At 37.2% G+C, this 23,676-nt stretch overlaps 1 protein-coding gene across 1 annotated transcript; it reads right to left on the minus strand.

The window, feature by feature from the left end:
- Positions 1 to 23,123, minus strand: LOC131146149 (uncharacterized). The gene is made up of 6 exons (XM_058095516.1): positions 22,586 to 23,123; positions 21,856 to 21,969; positions 3,784 to 3,864; positions 2,365 to 2,537; positions 2,108 to 2,204; positions 1 to 457 (listed from the first exon to the last, which is right to left on the minus strand). Exons 1-6 carry the CDS (start codon positions 22,844 to 22,846, stop codon positions 347 to 349), a joined length of 837 nt encoding a protein of 278 aa, XP_057951499.1. The 5' UTR covers positions 22,847 to 23,123; the 3' UTR covers positions 1 to 346.
- Positions 23,124 to 23,676: the final 553 nt, after the last annotated feature.

Consider the following 23,676-nt stretch of genomic DNA (forward strand, 5'->3'; position numbering starts at 1 on the left):
AAGTTTAAAAGCACCGCATCTTTATAGATTCTGAGTGCCAATGTTTCCCAACAGCAAATATAAAAACAAAATTTGTTCTTCGGTATTGCAACCTATACATTCATCTCCGCCTACAATTTTGTTCCGAGAGTTCACAACATATATCACCAATTGAATGTACATTAGACAATAACCTTAACTCTGTATTCCCGCTTACACAATTTTTACACTTTGCATCACCAAGTACTCTGCTCTAAAGCATTTATTTTCACTGACGGTAAAATAGTTTTTGGTCCTTCAACTTGAATAATAACACAATATACATTACAGACTTGTGCCTTGCAAAAATAGTATTGAAGATCAAATCTCAAAGAGTATCACTGCCATCTCCAAGTGTTGAGAGAGAAAAGGGAGCAATTGCCACATTGAATGTTTGTGCGCCTACTCTGTCAATATGCTTCATCTCAAAATCACCTTCCTGCATTGTATTTTAACCATATATATATATATGTATAAAATTTCAAAGATAACAAAAGTAAAATAATTTTAGAAAATATCATTATAGGAATCCGATTTTACCAAAGATAACAAGCATAAAAAAAATGTAAATGGATTTTATTATTAATATAAGGGTCCACACATGAAAGCAACAATAAATTTGAGTCCAAGTTCAATACGAAAGCTACCAAGCCTCCAAAAAGACAATGATAACATAAAAATCAGTTGCCAATATGAAATAGAGCGTAGTCATCTCCAACGTGGAAGTCCAGACAATCAAGCAAATGCAAAATTGGCTTATGTGAAGGTGTGGCAGCATATCTATGTGAGTCACACCTATGTCCTGTTAAAGTTATAAGGCTGCCTGTAGGACTAAAAAAGGGGCATGCAATGTTTCAAGAATCTCTAATTATGCTATCTACAAAGCATGGTTTGTAAATACCACATTGATGAATACGCTGTTTTTTCATCAGAATGGCGTATTCATCAGAATGGTATACATTGATATCATTGTTTTAGATAGCAGCAGCTAGTAGCATAGCATAATAGTAACATTTGTAGCAGGAAGTGGGAGTAGCGGATGAAATTATACATTCTTTTCACTTTTTCTCTAATCATATGAACGATAAATTAATTAATATAACAAAATACATTATACATTCCATTAATCTATTAGGCACATAAGACGTACAAACAATACAATACATTAGACAAATTCTATTATTTTATTAGTTAAAAGTAACAAAATCTAATAACTTTAGAATCTTAGACCAACAAGTTATATTGTATACCTAGAACCTATGGTTTAAATTTATAATATAGAACCATAGCATTTGGGATTAAATAAATAAAGTACTAACAATTTGAACACGACAAAACTAGAATGAAAATAAGGTCGAAAAATATAGAAAATAAATATCAAATTACAAATACTATCAAAATAAATATTTTTAACAAAATATTGTTCATATCAACTTGTTAATCAGTGCATCTCTCACAAATTATTAATAAAAATCGATAATTTTTGTATCATTGTCATCCTCAGTATAATTCACCACTATGGCTGTGAATTTCCTTCCCACCAATCTAGCAGTGTGTACTGCATAATGATATCAGAAATCTAAAAACCCCTTAAGCAAACTATGTAAATCCATGATTGATACTGGTATGATTACTATTTAGGTTTTTCAATTTAAAATATAAAAAAATATTTTTAAATTTAAAATATATATATATATATATTTGCCAGTACCAACCTGTACTGACTAATATTGAATGGTATAGACTGATATTTGAATGGTGTGGTATGAGAGATGCTACTGCCGAAATGGTACAAGCAGATACAAAAATGGTTTTCACAGCCTTGGTTCAAAGTTCAAAGAATTCTACTATTGCTGATAGTGAGTTCCCTGATAATAGAGGGATGCATTGCCTGTACGTAATGTAATGGATGTCATCTGGGTCAGCAGCTACATATGCAACATCCATTTATCGTTCACAATTATTATTGTCATTATATAGAAGCCTCATCCAAGAAAATGTTCTTCTTTTATTTTTTGAATAAAGCTAATAAAATGCAAAAAAATAACTTATCATTCAAGAAATGAAGAAAGAAAAATTAATGTCTTACCATTCTCCCACTGGCAGTGCTTAATGGGCATGCCGAAGAGTATTCAAAACCAGTTTTAGGAAGTATAACTGGTTGTTCACCTATTACTCCAATCCCCCTGCAGTGAGGAGAGAAAAGCAGAATTATTTTGAGTGAAAGTAAAAATTAAAAATCACATACCATGGCCTTGGAACAGTATAATCACAAAATGTAAAAAATCAAATATCCACTAACTTTTCAGATGATGGATGCACCAAAAACAAACTAAACCAACTCACCAGACATTCTCAATTCTTCCATTGGCATCGGTGATAATCCAATGCCTTCTGAGAAGTTGAACAGGACGATCTGAGTTATTTGTAATTCTTATTCTATATGCAAAAAAGTACTGCCCCTTTGAAGGCTGACTACGGCCCTCAATGTATACGCTTCTAACTTGAACCCTGATACCCTGAAAGGCGGAGATTTTGATTTAGAATACATCCATTTGGCTTTGTGAAGGCTCTCTGATACAGATTATGGTGCACAAGAAGAAGAGTCAACCAGTTGGGATAGCCTGTGTATATAGGGTGCATTTTAGTAATTTACAAAATTAGGACTGTTTGCCATTAATTTTAGTTTTTATTTGGTTGGGGCTGTACAGCCCCTGCACAACAAGATGTACAGCTCAAATGCACACTTGAGGTGTTGAAAATTTATTTTCCATATAAATAAAATTGAGTCATTTGATTTTTAAATCCACCAGCCTTGAAGATTTGTAATTGCCAGAAAATTTAAGTATAGTTAATGCACAAGATCCATTGTGCTAAAATGGGATAAAATTAAAAAAAAAAGAAATTTCAAAACTCTAGTTTGATTTTTTGAGCATCAAATGCATAATTTGTCTAGATTTCTCTCTAATACTGTTTTCCCATTAGTTCCTCCTCAAGAACACACTTTAAACTGTCAAAAAGTGGCCTTCCAAACCCCTTCCATTATTCCAAAACCCTCTGCAAAGTCCTTTTCATCATAATCCATGAAAGCTTGATTACCATAAACACCCAAACTATGAAAGCAATGGCACGCAAGCAGTAAACATTGAAGCAATTTAATTCATGAATCAACAACTCCGTTAGAAATGTGTGTCTAGCGAGGGAGGCAAGTAGGCTAAACACGTCTACAATAGCTAGTGAGTTTTACAAGTTGATGAACACTCATCCTCCACTAAAGCGCTTTCAATGCTATTCTCACTCTGACACTAAGAAACATCAATATGACCAAAGAGTCATACGACTCATACTCCACTTTTTATCCTAGGGATAAACTATCTTTGAAAAATAACCTTACACTAGTATTTACATGATGGAAACCCATCCCAAATGCACGAGACAAGCGGTTACCAGCAAGCATAATGCCCTGAACAAGCTTGGCTCATGACACTCCCCAACTTATCCTCAAAATCTCATCAACTCTTGCTTTTTCAGAACTCTGTAACTCATTCGAATCATTTGACTATAAACACTAAAACTCTGTCTTTCCTTGTCTCCCTCACAATCCTTACAAGTTACAACCACAAACTTTCCTAAATCATACATTAATTATTCAATAATTCAATAATTGAAGACAGCATTATGAATCTGACACAATCACCTAGTCATAGAAATTAGCCGTCAAAATGCCTTGCAGTTATCACCAAAAAAGAGAGAATGTTCCCATACCAAGGTTGTTGCATCGCTTGAACATTTCAGTAGAGAGTGTGGTGCAATTTCCTTAAGCTCATCACAGTATCTTGCTGCATCCTGAAAATTAATTACGAAGAAAAGAAGATATTAGATCAAGAATTTAAGATGTGCATGCAACAGATTCCAGAACAGTCCTTAGAAAATGAGCTCTAAAAGATCAAGATTAAAACCAGAAATGAGCAGTTATGCTTGTCTTGTTCATATTCGACACACAATATCGAAAGACTAGGATATTCACAATGAACAGAATCAATGAAGCACATATACTCCTAGAGGATAGCGGTATCCATATAATATCTGTATAGGATACCAATACTCCTCAAATACGTATTAGATGCTTTAAAAACATATCCTAATGTGTCCACAACACTATATGTTTTGGCATTGAAAATACATCAACGATATATTTGAGAGAATGAATTTGAAGCCTTGGATTTAAATTTATGTAGATTTGGGGAGAGAGGCACAAATTTCATGCTTCCAGATGCAAAGCAATTTTTTTTTAACATTTAAGGAAAAACCACAAATACTAGCATGGCATCCTTCTTTTATGTGAATATATTTTATTTAAAAATTGCTAAATCATAGAAGAAATCAACACATTATATGGCTAACAAATATAACATACTTTAAATCCATCTACTTCAACTTGTTTCATTTTCTATTTAAGTACTTTGATGCTTGTTATATATTTTTTAGATAGAACATGGTAAAATATTGATGCATACATATAAAAATATATAATATTTAATTATAAATTTATCCCAGCTGTATCCTACCTGAAATTTCTAAAAATTGTTGTCTATGTGTCCTTCTATCTGAATCATGTATCTCCATATCAATATCCATACTTCATATGTAAAAAATTAATCAGCAGGAAAAGGAAAGAAGACAAGAAACAGTATTGATGAAACCAATGACAGTTATTACTGCTCTGTATATTTTGACAAAACGCACTAATACAATCAGCAATTGTGCAATTGCATAGCTTTGAACAAATCAAGAAAAAAGCGTGGTCAGAGGATAGAGAAGCAGCCTTTCATAACTACATATATTCTACCCCCTTTTGTTTCTCTTTTTAACTGCAAAATTTTGTAGTGTGTAAAACACTACTATTATCAAATATACTAGAGATGAAACACATGAAGTATGGGATCACATAAAATCATAAATGCAAACTATTCAATTAACGAGTCAGATGCATATATGAGTTAACGGTTTTGAAATTTCTAATGGATTCATCTTTATCAAAATTCTTACTTGTGCTTGATGTTGATTCACATGTTGGAAGTTAACATTCCCTTGAAAGCAGGATCCAAGTCTAGAGACTTATTCCATAATTACAAAAATCATGTTGTAAGATGAAGAAGAATAAGAAGAAGAAGAGAGGAAAATACCATGTTGTATAGAGGAAAATTACAAACAAACTCCTTTACTAATTAAATAGAAAATCCTAAGACATGAATTAAAAAAAAAAAAAAAAAAACCACATGAACATTCTTTTGAATTGGCCTCCAAAGTGGGTCCATTTATTTCCCGCCTCCTATATTGCATCACATGTATTATATGTTGAGAATTCCACTTTAACCAGGCCGACCTCCGGGAGCGACTGAGCCGCAATGGTGAAACTCAAATTGGCAAAAAGATTAAACGGTTTAGATCAGATAATGGTGGCAAATACAAGAGTGACCCATTTATGAAGGTATGTCAAGATAAAAGTATTGTTCGACATTTCACAGTTAGAGATACACCACAGCTGAATAGGGTGGCAGAGCGCATGAATCGGACTTTACTGGAGAAAGTTCCATGTATGTTGTCTAATGCTGGGTTAGACAAAAGGTTTTGGGCTGAGGCTGTTAAATATACATGTCATCTCATCAATCGTCTACCATCATCTACAATAGGGGGAAAAACACCCTATGAGGTATGGTCGTGCTAGTGATTATGATTCTTTACATGTATTTGGTACTATGACTTATTATCATGTTAAAGAATCTAAGTTGGATCCAAGAGCCAAGAAAGCAATATTCTTGGTGATAAGTGCAGCAGTCAAAGGATACTGTCTTGGGTGTCTTAAGACGAAAAAAATGATTTTAAGCAGGGATGTGAAGTGACAACTCGAATAAAAATGGAATTTAAATAATAAAGAGGAAAAGGGGGAATCATCAGGGCTTCGTCGACGAATCCCCTGTATTCGTCGATGAGAGCTTAAGAGAATTCGTCAACGAATAACTGAATTTCGTCGACGAAAAAATACCGAAAGAAGGTTTTGAGCTGACTGAATTTCGTCGACGAAGGACTGCATTTCGTCGACGAAATTAATGAAGGATTTGTCAACGAATGACGTGGCTCGTCAACGAATCCAGTTCTATAAATAAAAAAATCCGGATTTTAACTTCATTATTAAGCAACCTTTCTCCTCTCTCTCTCTCCCCTTCGGCCCTCTCTCTCTCTCTCTCTCTCATCAATTTTGGGCCAGAGTTACCACGACGCTCTTGGGAAATTTCTCTCCAAATCTGCCGGAGCAGATCGTTGGTGAAAGCAAGTTGGAAATCATCCCTGAGTTGAGGTAAGACTTTTTAAGTCAAATTTGGTCTTATGGTAGTTATAGAAAATGATGTACGTATGAAAATACTGAAGTTTAATACTATAAGTTTTCAGTTTCAGGGTATTGATCAGGAAATCCTACGTAGGTTAGGCTAGGATATTTTAGGGGTTTTCTCAGTAGGCAGGTAAGGAAATTAACTAAAGTAGTTATTTTTTACGCAAATTATTATTATATATGAACAAATTGATTTCCTGAAAATATGTACGATGTTTGAATATTATGGAATTAATGCATGTTTGAGAAAATACTATTATTATGTTGAAACGTGTATATAAGTATGAGATGTCAGAAAATTATGAGTTTAGAATTAGAAGTATGATTTAATACAGCACATGTGTGGCATGAATATTATTTTACGTGAAATGTAATGTGATATGAAAGATTTTACGTGCAGAGCATGTTTTCAGGTATTATGATAAGATGTTACGATGATTTTGACAAATATATATATGATAATTGATTTATTTTCAGAATGTATATACCTGAAATGATTTCGGCGGGAGGCCGTATTTATGTTTTTGGCACGAACCTGTATTTATGATTTCGGCGCGAGGCCGTATTTATGAAAATGATCGGCACGAGGCCGCTATTATATCATGTATTATATGTTATCAGAACCTGGATGTTAGTTTAGTTCAGTTCCAAGAGCTTGGTATTGTAGCTATATGTAGATCAGATATCTATGTTCAGATTAGTGCTAACCATCCCATGAGGGAATGGGAGATGGATAGTCAATGTGGCTTTTAGTAGAGTGTGGACACCTGGCAGTCTGAAGCAGGGTGTGGCGGGCTCGTCGTACTTACAGACATATTTGACTCGGCAGTGATCGACCAGCCATTGTCGGGTCCCGCCTTCGAGCTGCACAACCCGTCATGCTAGCTATTCATCCTGAGTATATTTTCAGTATTACAGTTATAACAGATGTTTTATGTATGTTATGATTTATTAACAAATATGAAAGTATATGATTATCCAGTATGATATGATTAATATTTATAGAGTTATGAAATGTACTGTTTATGTATAAGTGCCTTAAATATTCATGTTGTCACACAGCTGTATTTAGTTTATTTTCAATTACTGAAAAGTGTTTCACCCCCGAATATTAAATGATTTTTAGGAAACCCAGAGGGACCGACGGGTCAAGGCCGCCATTGAGTGGGTTTAGCTTCCCTACTAAAAGGGTAAGCGTTGTACTATGATCAAGAGGTTTTTGTTGTATTATCTTAGTGTTATTTTGACTTTTGGAGATTATATATATATGTACAGTATTTTGATAATGTAGTAAACTCTGGTATTATGTTCTATGGTTGGATGATTGAGATTTTATGTTTACTGCTGCTTAAGTTTCCGCTGTGAATGACAGGTGTTCCCGTTACCCACAGGTTCGGGTTGAGATTATTATTATTTATGTTTCATTTATGTTAAATTAAGCAGGTCGTTACATTTGGTATCAGAGCCTAGAATACTAGGTTCTGTAGACTCTAGAGTGCAGCAGTAATAATACCAGAGTATAGGATAAGGGAATATGAGGTCTAGTTTTATAGCCTACATGCAGGACTTCGTGATAGTTTGTGTGATTTTCCTGAGGTGACAATTTCAGGAAAGTCATTGTAAACTATCGTCGGGTTGGGTATCTAGGTTGCAGGATTGAACCTTGAACTGAGATCAGGAGAGATGAATTAATTAGGAGAATATACTATATGAGTAGAGTGATATGTATAGTGAAGGAGGTTTTGAGTTAAGTTACATGTTTTTCAGGATGGACCTTGGTTGCAATAGTGCCCACACCAGTGGGAGTGAGGGTGCTGGACCCTCAGGCGCTGCGGGTAGTGATTCAGTTGCTGTTTTACGCAGCGTGGCATAACAGGTTGTGGTACAAATTGTCAGGAGTTCGAAGGAACCGGGTGGTTCATCGGCAGGCTATGGTAGTTCGATTGAGAAATTTATAAAGATGAATCCTCCGACTTTCTCATGAGGGATAGATCCTGTAGTTGCTGAAAACTGGGTGCAGGAGATAGAGAAAATATTTGCAGTGCTGCAGTGTTCAGAGGAGCAGAAGGTGTTGTTTGCCACCTACATACTGACTGGAGAGGCCGAGAGATGGTGGTCAGCAGTGAGACTTTTAGAGCAGCAGAGGACTATACCTATGGAGATGACGTGGGAGCGATTTAAAGAAATATTTTTCGACAGGTATTTTCCAGCCTCGTCTAGGGAGGCTAAGATTGAGGAATTCCTGAATCTAAAACAGGGACAACTGTCGGTACAACAGTACGCGGCAAGGTTTATCGAGCTATCCCGCTTCGCTCCGTATCTTATTCCAGATAAGGTGAAGAAGGTACGGCAATTTGAAAGAGGCATGAGGAGAGAAATTTATAAGCAGGTATCGATTCTGAAGTTACAAGATTTTGCTGAGCTAGTCGATAGAGCCACTATAGCAGAGATTGGTGAGCGAATAGAGGCTGAGGAGCAGAGGTAGAAGAAGAGATCCACACCTTCTAATTCCCAGCAGGGAGTCGGTAGTGCTACGTGGAAGAGAGGTGACTATTATAGATACTAGAGGCAGGAGAACAGAAATCGCGGTTTCCAGGGTACGCAGCCATCTCCAGCTTGCCCATCTTGTGGGAAGAGACAACTGGGGGAGTGTCGTGCAGGGCGAGGTGTCTGCTATAGGTGTGAGGAGCCAGGACACATGATGAAGGAGTGTCCGACACAGTTTGGTGTTGCTCCTACTCCTAGACCTACACGAGGAGGTTACCAGGCACCACGTGGAGGCCAGCAGAGGAATATGGCCCTAGTCAGGGTTTTCGCTTTGACGCCGGGTGATGCTAAGGTAGTCGGCGACGTGGTGATAGGTACTGTTAATATGTTTTAATTTAAAATTATTGCACTTTTTGATTCTGGTACCACACACTCATTTGTATCCTTGGGGTGTGTTAAATTATGTGGGGCAGAAACGTAATCATTAGATGTTGAACTGTTAGTGGTGACACCGACCAGGTCAGCAGTGAGATGTAATAGGGTGCTCCGTGGTTGTCTAGTTGATGTTCAGGGAAAAATTTTATCTACTGATTTGGTGGTGCTAGATATGCATGGGTTTGATATCATTTTCGGCATGAATTGGCTAACAGCTAATTCTGCTATTATAAACTGTCGTGCAAGGGAAGTGATATTCAGACCTCCAAGGAAACCAGAATTTAGATTTATAGGGTCACGAATGCAATCCTTACCTCAGATGGTCTCAGCTGTTCAGGCAAGGAGACTGCTCCAGAATGGTTGTCTGGGATTCGTGGTTTTTGTGAAGGAAATGTCAAAAAATAAATTGAAGTCTACCAATATGCCTGCGGCGAAAGAATTTACAAATGTGTTCCTAGATGAACTATCAGGTTTGCCACCTGATCGTGAAGTAGATTTTCTCATTGATCTACTTCCAGGTACAGCACCGATTTCTAAAGCACCGTATAGAATGGCGCCAGCAGAATTAGCAGAATTGAAAGACTAGTTACAGGATTTGCTTGATAAAGGTTTCATACGACCTAGTGTATCGCCATGGGGAACTCCAGTACTATTTGTAAAGAAGAAGGACGGATCTATGAGGATGTGCATGGATTATAAAGAGATTAATAAAGTGACAATCAAGAATAAGTATCATCTACCCCGTATCGATGACTTGTTTGATCAGCTCCAGGGTACACGGGTATATTCTAAAATTGACCTCAGACCAGGTTACCATAAGGTGAAGGTGAGAGCAGAGGATGTATCAAAGATGGCTTTCAGGACCAGGTATGGGCATTATGAGTTTCTTGTTATGCCATTTGGTCTGACGAATGCTCCTGCGATATTTATGGATTTGATGAATAGGATTTTTCATCCATATTTAGATCAGTTCGTGGTTGTTTTTATTGATGATGTACTGGTCTATTCGATGAGCTATAAGAAGCACGAGATACATTCGAGGCAAGTTTTGCAGATGCTTAGGGAGAAGAAGTTGTATGCAAAGTTCAGCAAATGTGACTTTTGGCTCGAGAAAGTTGTGTTTTTGGGGCATGTAATCTCAGGAGGTGGAATTTCAGTAGATCGTAGTAAGATTGAGGCGGTAATAAATTGGGCTAGACCAAAGAACGTCCAGGAGATTAGAAGTTTCTTCGGGTTAGCCGGTTATTATCGTCGTTTTGTCGAGGGGTTCTCAACTTTGTCAGGACCTTTGACACGACTGACTAAGAAGAATGCTCAATTTAAATGGGACGACAGCTGTAAATAGAGTTTTTAGGAGCTAAAGCAGAGGTTAGTCACAGCGCCGGTATTGATCATCCCGTCTGGGGGTGAGAGTTATACTATCTACAGTGATTCGTCCTTGAAGGGACTTGACTGTGTATTGATGCAGCATGGCAGGGTAGTGGCGTATGCGTCTAGATAGTTAAAAGAATATGAGAAGAACTACCCTACCCACGATCTTGAATTGGCTGCAGTGGTACACGCATTGAAAATTTGGAGGCATTACCTATACAGCGAGCAGTGCGAGATTTTTTCCGACCACAAGAGCTTAAAGTATTTCTTCACCCAGAAGGAATTGAATAAGAGATAGAGAAGGTGGTTAGAGTTGATTAAGGATTTTGATTGTACTATCAGTTACCACTCAGAGAAAGCAAATGTGGTAGCTGATGCATTGAGCAGGAAATTTGGGGAACCAACGTTGACAACTATGAAGATCCAGCGTCCGATCATGATGGATCTAGAGAGACTCGACATTGAATTGATAAAGAGTAATACCTAATATGTATCGCCAGCCTAGTAGTACAACCTACTCTGTAGGAAAGAATTAAAGCCGCCTAGAAAGAAAATCCAGTATTGGTGGAAGTAATGATCAGAGTGCAGGATGGTCAGGGAGAGGAATTCTGCATTTCAGATGAGGGAGCTTTACGGTTCCGTTCCAGACTGTGTTCTTGCTGATGCTGACATTTGGAGGACTATTTTAGATGAGATTCACAGATCTTTGTATACGGTTCATCCCGATAGTACGAAAATGTACAGGGATCTGCAAGAGTTTTACTAGTGAAGTGGAATGAAGAGGGAGATTGTTGAGTATGTAGCCCAGTGCTTGACGTGCCAGCAGGTAAAAGTTGAGCACCAGAGGCCAACGGGCCAGTTGCAGCCGTTGTTTATCCTAGAGTGGAAGTGGGATCATATATCCATGGACTTTATTTCAGGGCTGCCATCGACATCGCACGGTCAGAATGCGATTTAGGTGATAGTAGATCAATTGACTAAGTCCGCCCATTTTCTCCCTATCAAGATCAGCTATTCCCTCAGCCGATTGGCAGAGATTTACGTCCAGGAGATAGTTCGTTCTCATGGGTTGCCTGTACCTATTGCGTCAAATCAAGACCCGAGATTCACGTCACGATTTTGGAGAAGTTTGCAGGAGGCTCTGGGGTCTCAGTTATTGTTTAGCACAGCATTCCATCCTCAGTCAGACGGACAGACTGAGAGGACGATACAGATACTAGAAGATATGCTTCGTGCATATGTATTAGGTTTTGGGGATAGCTAGACTCAGTTCATGCCACTGGTGGAGTTCGCGTATAATAACAGTTACCAATTCAATATTGGCATGGCACCTTCAAGGCACTATACGGTAGGAGATGTCGATCTCCTTTGTATTGGGACGAGATAGGTGAACGGCGAGTTGTGAGACCAGAGCTGGTACAACAGGCGTATGATAAGGTTCGGCTTATCAGGGAAAGAATCAGTGCAACTCAAAGCCGACAAACGAGTTATGTCGACTATCACCGCAGGAATTTAGAGTTTGACGTGGGTGATCACGTATTTTTGAAGATAGCTCTATTGAAAGGAGTTATTAGGTTTGGTAGAAAGAGTAAACTTAGCCCAAGTTTATCAATCCGTTTGAGATTTTAGAGAAAGTAGGGCCGGTGACCAATAGGTTAGCTTTACCGCCTTCATTATCCAGAATGCACGACGTATTCCACGTTTCTATGTTGAGGAAATACGTCCCAGACCTTTCTCATATTATTAGCTATAAAGAGTTAGAGCTCAGTGATTCACTAGTTTATAAGTAGATACCAGTGCAGATTCTGAACAGAAAGGTATAGGAACTACGTAGTAAGAAAATTCCTCTGGTACAAGTTCTATAGAGGAATCATGCAGTAGAAGAGGTTTCTTGGGAGCTCGAGGAACAGATCAGACAGAAATATCCGCAACTATTCCAAGAAGTTTAAATGTAATTTGAAATGTGAGTAAATATGTAGTTTTCTATTGCAGGTACATGTACTGTTTTAGTAGTAAGAGGTATTTTAGTCTGGGGGAAATTTTCTTTTGGTATGTGTAATCTCCCAGAACTTGAGTTGAAACCACGGTATTCCTCCGCCATAAGTGAGGGTAAGTAATAAAATAAGTAAACCATTTTGCCTAAAGGATGATAAATTACATGAATAGTAAATTTCGAGGACGAAATTTTATAAGGAGGGGAGAATATGACAACCCAAATAAAAATGGAATTTAAATAATAAAGAGGAAAAGGGGGAATCATCAGGGCTTCGTCGACGAATACAGGGGATTCGTCGACGAGGGTTTAAGAGAATTCGTCAACGAAGAACTGAATTTCATCAACGAAGAAATACCGAGAGAAGGTTTTGAGCCTACTGAATTTCGTCGACGAAATTAATGAAGGATTCGTCAACGAATGACGTGGCTCGTCGACGAATCCAGTTCTATAAATACAAAAAATCCGAATTTTAACTTCATTATTAAGCAACCTTTCTCCTCTCTCTCTTTCTCCCCTTCGGCCCTCTCTCTCTCTCTCATCAATTTTGGGCCAGAGTTATGCCGGATCGACAATCCGAAGTCACCACGACGCTCCTGAGAAGTTCTCTCCAAATTTGCCGGAGCGGATAGTTGGTGAAAGCAAGTTGGAAATCATCCCTAAGTTGAGATAAGGCTTTTTAAGCCAAATTTGGTCTTATGGTAGTTATAGAAAATGATGTACGTATGAAAATACTGAAGTTTAATACTGAAAATTTTCAGTTTTAGGGTATTGATCAGGAAATCCTACGGGGGTTAGGCGAGGATATTTTAAGGGCTTTCTCAGTAGTCAAGTAAGGGAATAAAGTAAAGCAGTTATTTTTCACACAAATTATTATTATGAATGACCAAATTGATTTCCTGAAAATATGTACGATGTTTGAATATTATGGAATTAATGCATGTTTGAGAAAATACTATTATTATGTTGAAACGTGTATATATGTATGAGATGTCAGAAAATTATGATTTTAGAATTAGAAGTATGATTTAGTAGCACATGTGTGGCATGAATATTATTTTACGTGAAATGTAATGTGATATGATAGATTTTACGAGCAGAGCATGTTTTCAGGTATTATGAAAAGATGTGTCATGTTACGATGATTTTGACAAATATATATGATAATTGATTTATTTTCAGAATGTATAGACCTAAAATGATTTCGGCGCGAGGCCGTATTTATGTTTTCTGCACGAAACTATATTTATGTTTTCGGCACGAGACTGTATTTATGTTTTCGGCACAAGGTCATATTTATAATTTCGGCGCAAGGCCGCTATTATATCATGTATTATATGTTATCAGAACCCGGATATTAGTTTAGTTCAGTTCCAGGAGCTCAGTACAGTAGCTATATGTAGATCAGATATTTACGTTCAGATTAGTGCTAACCATCCCATGAGGAAATGGGAAATGGATAGTCGATGTGGCTTTTCGTAGAGTGTGGACGTCCACTTGGCAGTCCGGACCAGGGTGTGGCGGGCTCATCGTACTTACAGACATATTTGACTCGACAGTGGTCGGCCAGCCATTATCGGGTCCCGCTTTCGGGCTGCACAACCCGTCATGAGGGGTAATATATAACATCAACTAGCTATTCATCCCGGGTATATTTTTCAGTATTACAGTTATAACAAATGTTTTATGTATGTTATGATTTATTAACAAATATGAAAGTATATGATTATCCAGTATGATATGATGAATATTTATAGAGCTATGAAATGTACTGTTTATGTATAAATGCCTTAAATATTCATGTTGTTACACAGCTGTATTTAGTTTATTTTCCCTTACTGAGAAGTGTCTCACCCTCGAATATTAAATGATTTTCAGGAAACCCAGAGGGACTGGCTAGTCAAGGCCGCCGTTGAGTGGGTTTAGCTTCCCTACTAAAAGGGTAAGCGTTGTACTAGGATCAGGAGGTTTTTGTTGTATGATCCTAGTGTTATTTTGACTTTTGGAGATTGTATATATATGTACAATATTTTGATGATGTAGTAAACTCTGGTATTATGTTTTATGGTTGGATGATTGAGATTTTATGTTTACTGCAGCTTAGGTTTCCGCTGTGAATGACAGGTGTCCTCGTTACCCACGGATTCGGGTTGAGATTATTATTATTTATGTCTCATTTATGTTAAATTAAGCAGGTCGTTACATGTGACTTTTGATGAACTTGCAATGATAAAGAAAATAATACGCAAGGAGTCACGAGTTGAAGAGAAGACCAATGGTACTCAACAACAAGTGGAGGTTGAGACAATTTTTGGAAACCCGGTGAGAAATGAGACTTCACAAGGTAACTCCCCAGTTACAGTGGGAAATAGTGTACAAGAAGAGGAGATTTCAATTCGAGAATCTTTACAACAACAAGAATCAATTATTTCTCAGAGGCCAAGACAAGAAATTCAAAAACCTGCTCGGTATACTGATATGGTGGCTTATGCACCACCAGTTGTGGAGGATAATGTTCCTTACACTTTCAAAGAAGTAATGAGAAACTCTGAATCAGAAAAGTGGAAAGAGCGATGGATGAAGAAATGCAGACTCTTCATCAGAATCAGACTTGGGAGCTAGCTCAGCTGCCCAAGGGTAAGAAAGCAATTGGTTGCAAATGGGTTTATGTAAAGAAAAAAGGATTTCTAGATGCAAATAATGTTCACTTCAAAGCTAGATTGGTAGTTAAGGGCTACGCACAAAAGGAGGGCTTAATGAGGTATTTTCTCCAATTGTTAAAACATTCTTCCATTCGAATTTTGTTGGTTTTTGTAGCACAATTTGATCTTGAACTAGTTCAGCTCAATGTAAAAACTGCATTTTTACATGGTGATTTGGAAGAGGAAATCTATATAACTCAGCCAGATGGATTTTAGGTTGCTGGAAAAGAAAATTGGGTATGTAAAATGGGTAAATCATTGTATGGTTTAAAACAGTCTCCAAGACAGTGGTACAAACGATTTCATCAGTTTATGATGGATCAAAAGTACATCAGAAATAAACATGATCATTGCGTTTATTTTCGCAGACTACAAAATGGATCTTTTATATATTTACTCTTATATGTTGATGATATGTTGATAGCTTCAAAAAATAAGGAAGAAATCAACAAGTTGAAAAGTCAGTTAAATCAAGAGTTTGAGATGAAAGATCTTGGTGAAGCAAAGAAGATACTTGGCATGGAGATTCGCAGAGACAGAATGAGACGAAGAGTTAGTTTGTCTCAGAAACAGTATTTAAAGAAGGTAGTACAGAGTTTTGGCATGTCTGAGCAGTCAAAACCAATAAGCACTCTTCTTACTCCTCATTTCAAACTTAGTGCAACTTTATCTCTTAAATCGGACAAGGAACGTAAGTATATGTCACAAGTTCCTTATGCAAGTGTTGTTGGTAGTCTGATGTATGCAATGGTTTGCACTAGACCTGATATTTCACAAGCTGTTAGTATGGTGAGCAGATATATGCATGATCCGGGTAAAGGACATCGGCAAACTGTGAAATGGATTTTGAGATATATTATGAATACAATTGATGTTGATATAGTATTTGAGAAAAATAATACTATTGATTAACATGTGTTGGATATGTGGATTCTAATTTTGCAGGTGATCTGGATAAACGTCGATCAACTACTGGATATGTTTTTACATTTATTAATGGTCCAATGAATTAGAGATCTACCTTATAGTCTACCATTACTTTGTTGACAACAGAAGCAGAGTACATGACAGCTTCAGAGGCTGTTAAGGAAGCTATTTGGTTGCAGGGTTTACTTGAAAATTTGGGAATTGTTCAGAAGTACATTGTTGTGTTCTATAATAGTCAGAGTGTTATACATTTGGCAAAGAACCAAGTCTACCATGCACGAATGAAACACATCGACGTTCGATTTCATTTTATGCGAGATATTATTGATGGAGGTAAGATACTTCTTCAGAAGATTGCTACAGCTGAAAATCCCACAAATATGTTGACCAAAATTGTGACAAAAATCAAGTTCAAACATTGTTTGGACTTCATCAATATCCTGCAAGAATGAATATTTTTTGGAAGGCGCCGATGATGTGGAACTCCAGAAAATGTTGGTGATTGAAAAATTTGTTGAATTTATCGTCAAAGGGGAGATTGTTGAGAATTCCATTTGTGAAGTTCGTCCCACATTGGAAAAAGTGAGTATTTGATGGGTACTTATATACATGGTGTAGCCCAAGACCCAATAGGCTTAAGCTTTTGGGTCAAGTTGGTGCTCACAAGGTATCAAGCACACCTATGGACTCCTCCGGTGCTAACATTATGGAATTACACTAACTTCAAATTAGGTTGCATTCCTAAAATCTATAAATCCAAATAATTAATGAAGAAACGGAAGCTTAAAAGAAAGTTATTTTTTATATCAAATAGTCAAGCTGATAATAAACAACGTTGATTGGCACAAGCACTAAGCCAATACTTTCAAGATAAATTTAATTTCCACTTGCATAGACCGTTGTAAATGTGAGAAAGTGTCCTTTTTCAGATTATGAAATTGACCCACATTGATCTTGCAATGCACACAATTATGGATTAAACATTCACTATATCTCATGTTGCAAGAGATCATGTTGGCAAGGGTATTCAGGAAGAATAGGTTGCTCCAACTCGATACCATCAAGAATTCCTGACTATTGCATGGGAATAGGTTCATCTTCGAAGTATTTTTCCCTTCCAATATTTTTCAATTGGAGCTGCCCTCGTTCCTTTTATGGGATACAAAAAATTCCTACTAAAATATATTTATGACATTTTTTTCTTGTGACGTGCCCTTTTCTCTTCTCTCTAAACCTAACCATATGTTGCCACCCCATTAGGCTAACAATTTATCTCTTTCTCATCAAGTGGCACCTAATGTTACAATCCCTAATGGGATCAGATTTTGCTTGTGACATGTGTCCTTTTTTCTTCTCTCACCCTAACCATGTGTAGCCACACCACTAGGCTAACAATTTATCTCTCTCATCGGTTAACACCTAACATGACTCTCTATCTCTCTCTCTCTCTCTCTCTCTCTCTCGAACTTTCATTACTTCTGCATAACACATACTCTCCTCCCCTTTTCAAGAACTCCATCCACAAGCATTAATTTTTACTTCATTTTGTTATTGAAAAGGGATGAAATAGAAAATTAGAGCCTAATGATTCATCAAACAAAACAGTAAAAAGATGTAGGAAAATTTGGCATTTCAACCCTCCAATATTTTTGAAGGAGAGGAGGTGTTAAATTAAATTAATCAATACTAATTGATGGACAGTCAGAAATAACATGCCATGTGTGAATTTTAGAAAAGTAAAAAGGCTGAATTTGCTAGAAAACTAAATAGTGACAGCTACAATAAATTAAGAGTTAGCAAAATAACCATATACTTATAAGAAATTGAGGTGTGGAAGGACCAGTGTATCTCAGTGCAAGTAATCACCGCACACACAACCTCGGAGATTTTTTTTTTGTGCACTCACAAAAAGCTATAGGAGCCAAAGTGTCCAATTACCCAACACAGTTGGATAAAAAGTTTATGAAGTTGTGCAGCAGGTATGAGAGCAATATAGAAGCATACCAGCAGGCTAAGGAAGCAGTGTTGGAACAGTAAATAGGTGGGCTAGAGAAGGTGAAGGAGGAGGAGGAGAGTGTTGGGGTTGTATGGTGGAAAAGGCTGGAGCACTCCCTTTTATAGGCTGCAAGAAGAAGTAACTCCCAGCTAATTATCGCCCCCATTAACAATTTAACACAAAAACTAAAAGAATTAAAACTGATTGTTTGAATTTAAATAAAACATGAAACCAAAACTTAAATCCTGGATTTAAAATGAAAAATAAGTTTTATTGACTATTCAATGCCTTGGTTTTAGTGCAGGATCTAACAAATCTTGATTCAATTTGAAACACACTCAAATACAAACAATCCCCCACATGGTTCAAATTGAAAAACCTAAAGAGAGATGGGAAAAAAATGACGTTGGATAACCATTAGACGTACTGCATTGGGTGACAATGCCTTTAGTTTTGAATTCCAGTAAAAAAAAATTGTGTTAATGAGTTACAAAAACTTGGTGAATATTAAATTCTTGAACGAAATTCTCACATGACATTTCTAGACACAAAGCTCCTGCTAGGGGTGCTCAAACATTACCGAAAAACCAAAAACTGAACCAGAATCAGAACGAAATCAGTTTTAGTTCAGTTTTTCAGTCTTCGGTTTCGGTTTCAGTTCTTGAAAATATAAATTTTCAGTTTTGGTTTTTAAGCAAAAACTGAACCGAAAAACCAAAAAAACCGAAATAATTAATAAAATATAATAGTTTTTTATATTTAATATTTATAGATGTTGCTGACTCATCCCTCCCAAATCCTTAGCCCTAAGATCCACCATTGCCACAGCAGTGCCAAGAATGTTCCGCCAATCCGCCTCTGCCATCAATGGCATTAGCCTCTTCATCCTCTACCCTTGACCACTTGCAACCACTCTCTCTCTCGGCCTCCTCCGCCACTGCCATCTTGCCCAAGTCCCTTCCTCTCGTCGCCTCTCCGAAAAAGAAACCCCTATGGCCTGCCCCTCTCCTGGAACCCCCAAGACACCCATCTCATCCAAGCCTTCCAAAATAAATGGTAGTCCCTCAAGCGCGGCCAGCACAAGGCCAAATTTTTGTGCAAAAATGCAGCTGTGCCGCTGTGAAGTGAAGAATCAACAGAAAATTACAATCATCGGCCACTGTGAAGTGAAGAATGAACAGAAAAATGCAGCTGTGCCGCTGTGCCTCTTCTTTTATTCTTATCCCACAATGATTAAATTGAAGTTGGGAACTCCTTTCACTTCCTATAAATCCCCCGCAATGCTCTCCAACACAAGCATCCTCCGGTGATGGGCTTCCAATTTAGTTGGGCTTAGACATTTTGGGCTGATTCCAGCTACAATGGCCTTAATGGCTTGTTTAGTTTAAAATTTTAAAAACTGAAAATAATTGAACCAAACCGTTTAAGTAACAGATTGCAGTTTTTTGAAACTGACAGTTTACAGTTTGGGTTTCGGTCTTATATTTTTAAGAACCAAACATTTCGGTCCGGTTTTCAGTTTAAGTCATAACCAAACCACTACAACCGAGTTCACCCCTATCTCCTGCACATTGGTACGAATAGGCCAGCACCATAATGAATTGTCACGAGCATCCAATAAAGCTTTAGCCCAATAAGCCTTCATATGAAGTCTCAGTTCCAGGTAAATCCATCACGTGTATAACTACAATTAATCACATCACCTAACAAGGGCTCTGGATTCATAATAAACTCAACCTCATGAACATTAGAGTTGCACTATTCCAAAACACCAAGGGGATGGGCAAGCAAATAATAGTGCTCAGCCAATCGCTTATTGACCTGTTATTACCCATAAAACATAATTAATGGGATTGCAAATCACATAAGTCGGTGTCATAATAAGTAGTTTATATTAAGGGCTTAAGACCCATCCCCCTCAATGTTTCTGTTAATGGTTATTTTGGTCTTTTAGCATTATTAGTGTGTTAGTATATGTTCGTGAGGGTTAGTAAGGGTATTATGGCCATTGCCCATCGGTATGTGCTTAATATATATTATAAATAGGGGGAGAGACCTATCATTGTGATTAGGTCTTTCAACTCACCAAATATTTCAACATGGTATCAAAACAAGATCCAACCTAAACCCTAAGCCTTATAGCCACCACCAAAACCAAACCCTAAACCTCAAATCCACCACCAAAATTAAACTCTAAACCTCAAACCTGCTGCTGTAGAACACCATATGCACCACCGAAGACCAGAAGGCAGTCCAGGAGTTGCCATAATAACAGTCTTTGCCAGATATAAACTGCATGCTGCTGCTCTTTCAGAAACTCAAAGAAACACAACATATTTTGCAAAATTAACCATTAAAAGTCTCTTCTTCTAGATTTTTAACTGGTCCCTTAGCCAGAGGATCTGCAACATTTCTCTATGATCTCACATAACTTGAAGTAATTACTTCATGTGAAATAGTGGTTCCACAAATTTATGCTTACAGCAAATATGCCTACTCCAGCCAAATATTAAATTTATAATTTGCTCGAGCTATAACTGTTAAACAATCATAAGGTGTAAAACCAGGCAGTACTAGCTTTACCCACAAAGTAATATATGATGACATATTCCTCAATTGATGGGCTTCACTGACTGTTTTCTCAAGAGTTATTGTTTCCAAGAAAGCTACGCCAATTAAGTGTACCCTTAAGGTATTCCAATTTTTTTCTTTAGAACTACCCAAAGATCAAGTCCATCACATGGAATAGAAAATCAATCCACACTTATTATATTTCTTCAATTTTTTTTTTATAAATGTTCTCCACATTTCAAGATATTTCTAAAGCTGACAACGTGTAAATAAATTTAGTAGTACATAAATTGATAGGAACATGGAAACACTATCTCAATTGATTCTATTTTTGCTTTAACACATTTATAAAACATCACATTATATTTTTCCTTATAGCTTAAGAGTCTTAAACTGTAATAATGTTGAATTTCCCAAGTCCATGATTTTAGAATCTAACCAAGGTTAGCAATAAATATTAGAGAACGATGAGAGAGACTTGGAAAATTAATATTTCTCCCTATATATAAATAAATAAATAAAAGCTGAGAATAAGAAGGTTGGGTAAAGAAACCAATAAGACTGGTAGATTTCGAAACCTTCGACCTATTATGCAAGCTGAAGGAGAAGATGTAATGTGTAGAGTTAAAGTAGGTTGGGTAAAATGAAGGAGTGCTTCAAGCATGTTGGGTGATTGTAGAATATCATTAACATTAAAAAGAAAGTTTTATAAGACGACTGTAAGATTAATTATCCTATATGGATCAGAATATTTGGCAACTAAGAAAAAACTCACCAAGATGAAAATGCTAATGTGGATGAGTGCTATAATGTTAAAGGATAAAATAAGGATAACATATTCACAATAAGTTATGCCTAACTCTTGTAGAAGATAAGATAAGGGAGGGGCAGTTCAAGACATTATTGCCAATTCAAGACAAAAGAAAGACAGGATATACATGGTAAAAGTGTGAGAATTAAGTACCTCAAACCTCTCATCAGCCACTGCCTCTTTCATCAGTCTTCGGAGGCGCAAAACTGGCTCCTCTTCCTCAAAGGATTTTAATGAATCGCGCAATCTTGCAGCTTCTTTGTAATCCTTCAAGCAAAACAAACTTGTGACCAAAAAGGATTTGCTTTTTAACTTAATGATTCTTAGTTCTAGCACTTTTTTTTTTTTTCACTCCATGTGTATATGTGTGTGTTTAAATGAATTTTCTTATTGGGACATTTCAACAAAACACAATTGTGCTAGATTGGTGACCACATATACGTGATTCAACAAGGAAGCCATCCACACAAATGATACTGCAAGCATGTCTTGCATTCCACGGACAATGAGAGCCCCCACCTTCTGCTCAGCTAATGAAATTATTAACCATAATTTTTTCCACCATTAATCTCTTGACCAACGTTCATCATATAATGCATAAGTTGAAAATGTTAGAATAGTAACAAATCTTTCCCGCAGTGACTAAATCCCAAATAAAAAGAGCATAAAAATTTTACAAAATCCTAGGATTCGATAGTGCGCCTCCAGTAATAAAAGAAACTGAGCAATAAGATCATTCATCTCCCACACCGGGTACCAGTTACCACTCACAATAGTATTGCAGGATACTCGTCAAGAACGAGAAATAGACCAAATGCACAACCAAGGAACCCGTGTGCGCGTGTGTATTTGGAGAGAGAGATAGAGAGTGAGACTCACAGACCTCTGATTTTGCAGCGACCTCCATTTGGTGCTTCAAAAGAGCATAAGTTTGGCTCCGCGAAAGAAACGAACTCGAACTGTGAATGTCTCCTCCACCACCACCGCCATTCCTGACCGAAGAACACGCGACAATCCCGCACGGCCATTGCCTTCTCGTCCCCGTCTCCAAATCAGCGAACCCGAAGCTCCCTCGCCGTCTCGGCCACGACCTACCCATACCAGTATAGAAATCCGAGAAAGCCCTGAGGCTCAGAGACTGCATTTTCCTTCACTTTCCTTCCCACTCTCAAATTCGGAAATTTTTGCGAGAAAATTTGAATTTCCGGAGACCGATTAGCAAGAGCGACGATTTCGAGTCAGAGAACATGGAATTTCCAACAGGAGAAACGAGAAAGTCCCGCTCTCAAATTATCCATTTTCGGAAGATGAAGTTCCCAAATTAGCCCTCATCTCGTGGGAAAACACCGAACAGGATGGGAAATCTAAGGGTAGTGTTGATAATTCACAAAAGTTTCGGATTTTATTTTTATTTTGGAAAATACTTTCGTTTTCTAATTTTTGCTATTTTTAGTGACTCTGAGCCGCAGCAATAGGGTACAGATTCATGGAAGGAAATTTTACACGTGTCGAGTCCCTGTTCGTCGCCCATTGTTCCTTTGTGACCTCAAAATCAAGATCAGGAGCTTATACACCGCACGGATATACTCTATGGAGCCTCGACTTCTGCCGTCTGATTTTGATTAACGGTTTCAAATTACTTTTCTTTTGTCCAATTGTCAAAGTCGTGACATGTGGTCTGATGTGAAAATGCTGAAATTAGAGTTGAAAGAATAATGTATAATATAGTGAAATTGGTATCAGAGCCTGGTCCCTAATATTAGTATTTCTAAGGAAGAGAAATATGGTATTATGATCGGCAGAAGAGATAGAAAACAAGGGTCACTTTTCTATTAGAAGGTTTCATTAAAATCAAATATAAGATTTTATGAAAATTTAATAAAAGAAGTTTGGAGAGAAAAATACTTCAAACTAGATACTTCTAAAGCCAACTTGGAATCAGATCCTATTGTTGTAGATCTAAAAAGAGTTAAA

The sequence above is a fragment of the Malania oleifera genome, chromosome 13 (genome assembly GCF_029873635.1).
Source record: "Malania oleifera isolate guangnan ecotype guangnan chromosome 13, ASM2987363v1, whole genome shotgun sequence".
Taxonomy (NCBI): Eukaryota; Viridiplantae; Streptophyta; class Magnoliopsida; order Santalales; family Ximeniaceae; genus Malania; species Malania oleifera.

Coding starts and splice junctions, on each gene's coding strand:
- LOC131146149 (XM_058095516.1), bottom strand. CDS start 22,846: ATGCAGTCTCTGAGCCTCAGGGCTTTCTCGGATTTCTATACTGGTATG. Junction 3,865..21,855: donor TGGCTGATGAGAGGTTTGAG/GTACTTAATTCT, acceptor ATTAATTTTCAG/GATGCAGCAAGATACTGTGA. Junction 2,538..3,783: donor CAAGCGATGCAACAACCTTG/GTATGGGAACAT, acceptor TCCGCCTTTCAG/GGTATCAGGGTTCAAGTTAG.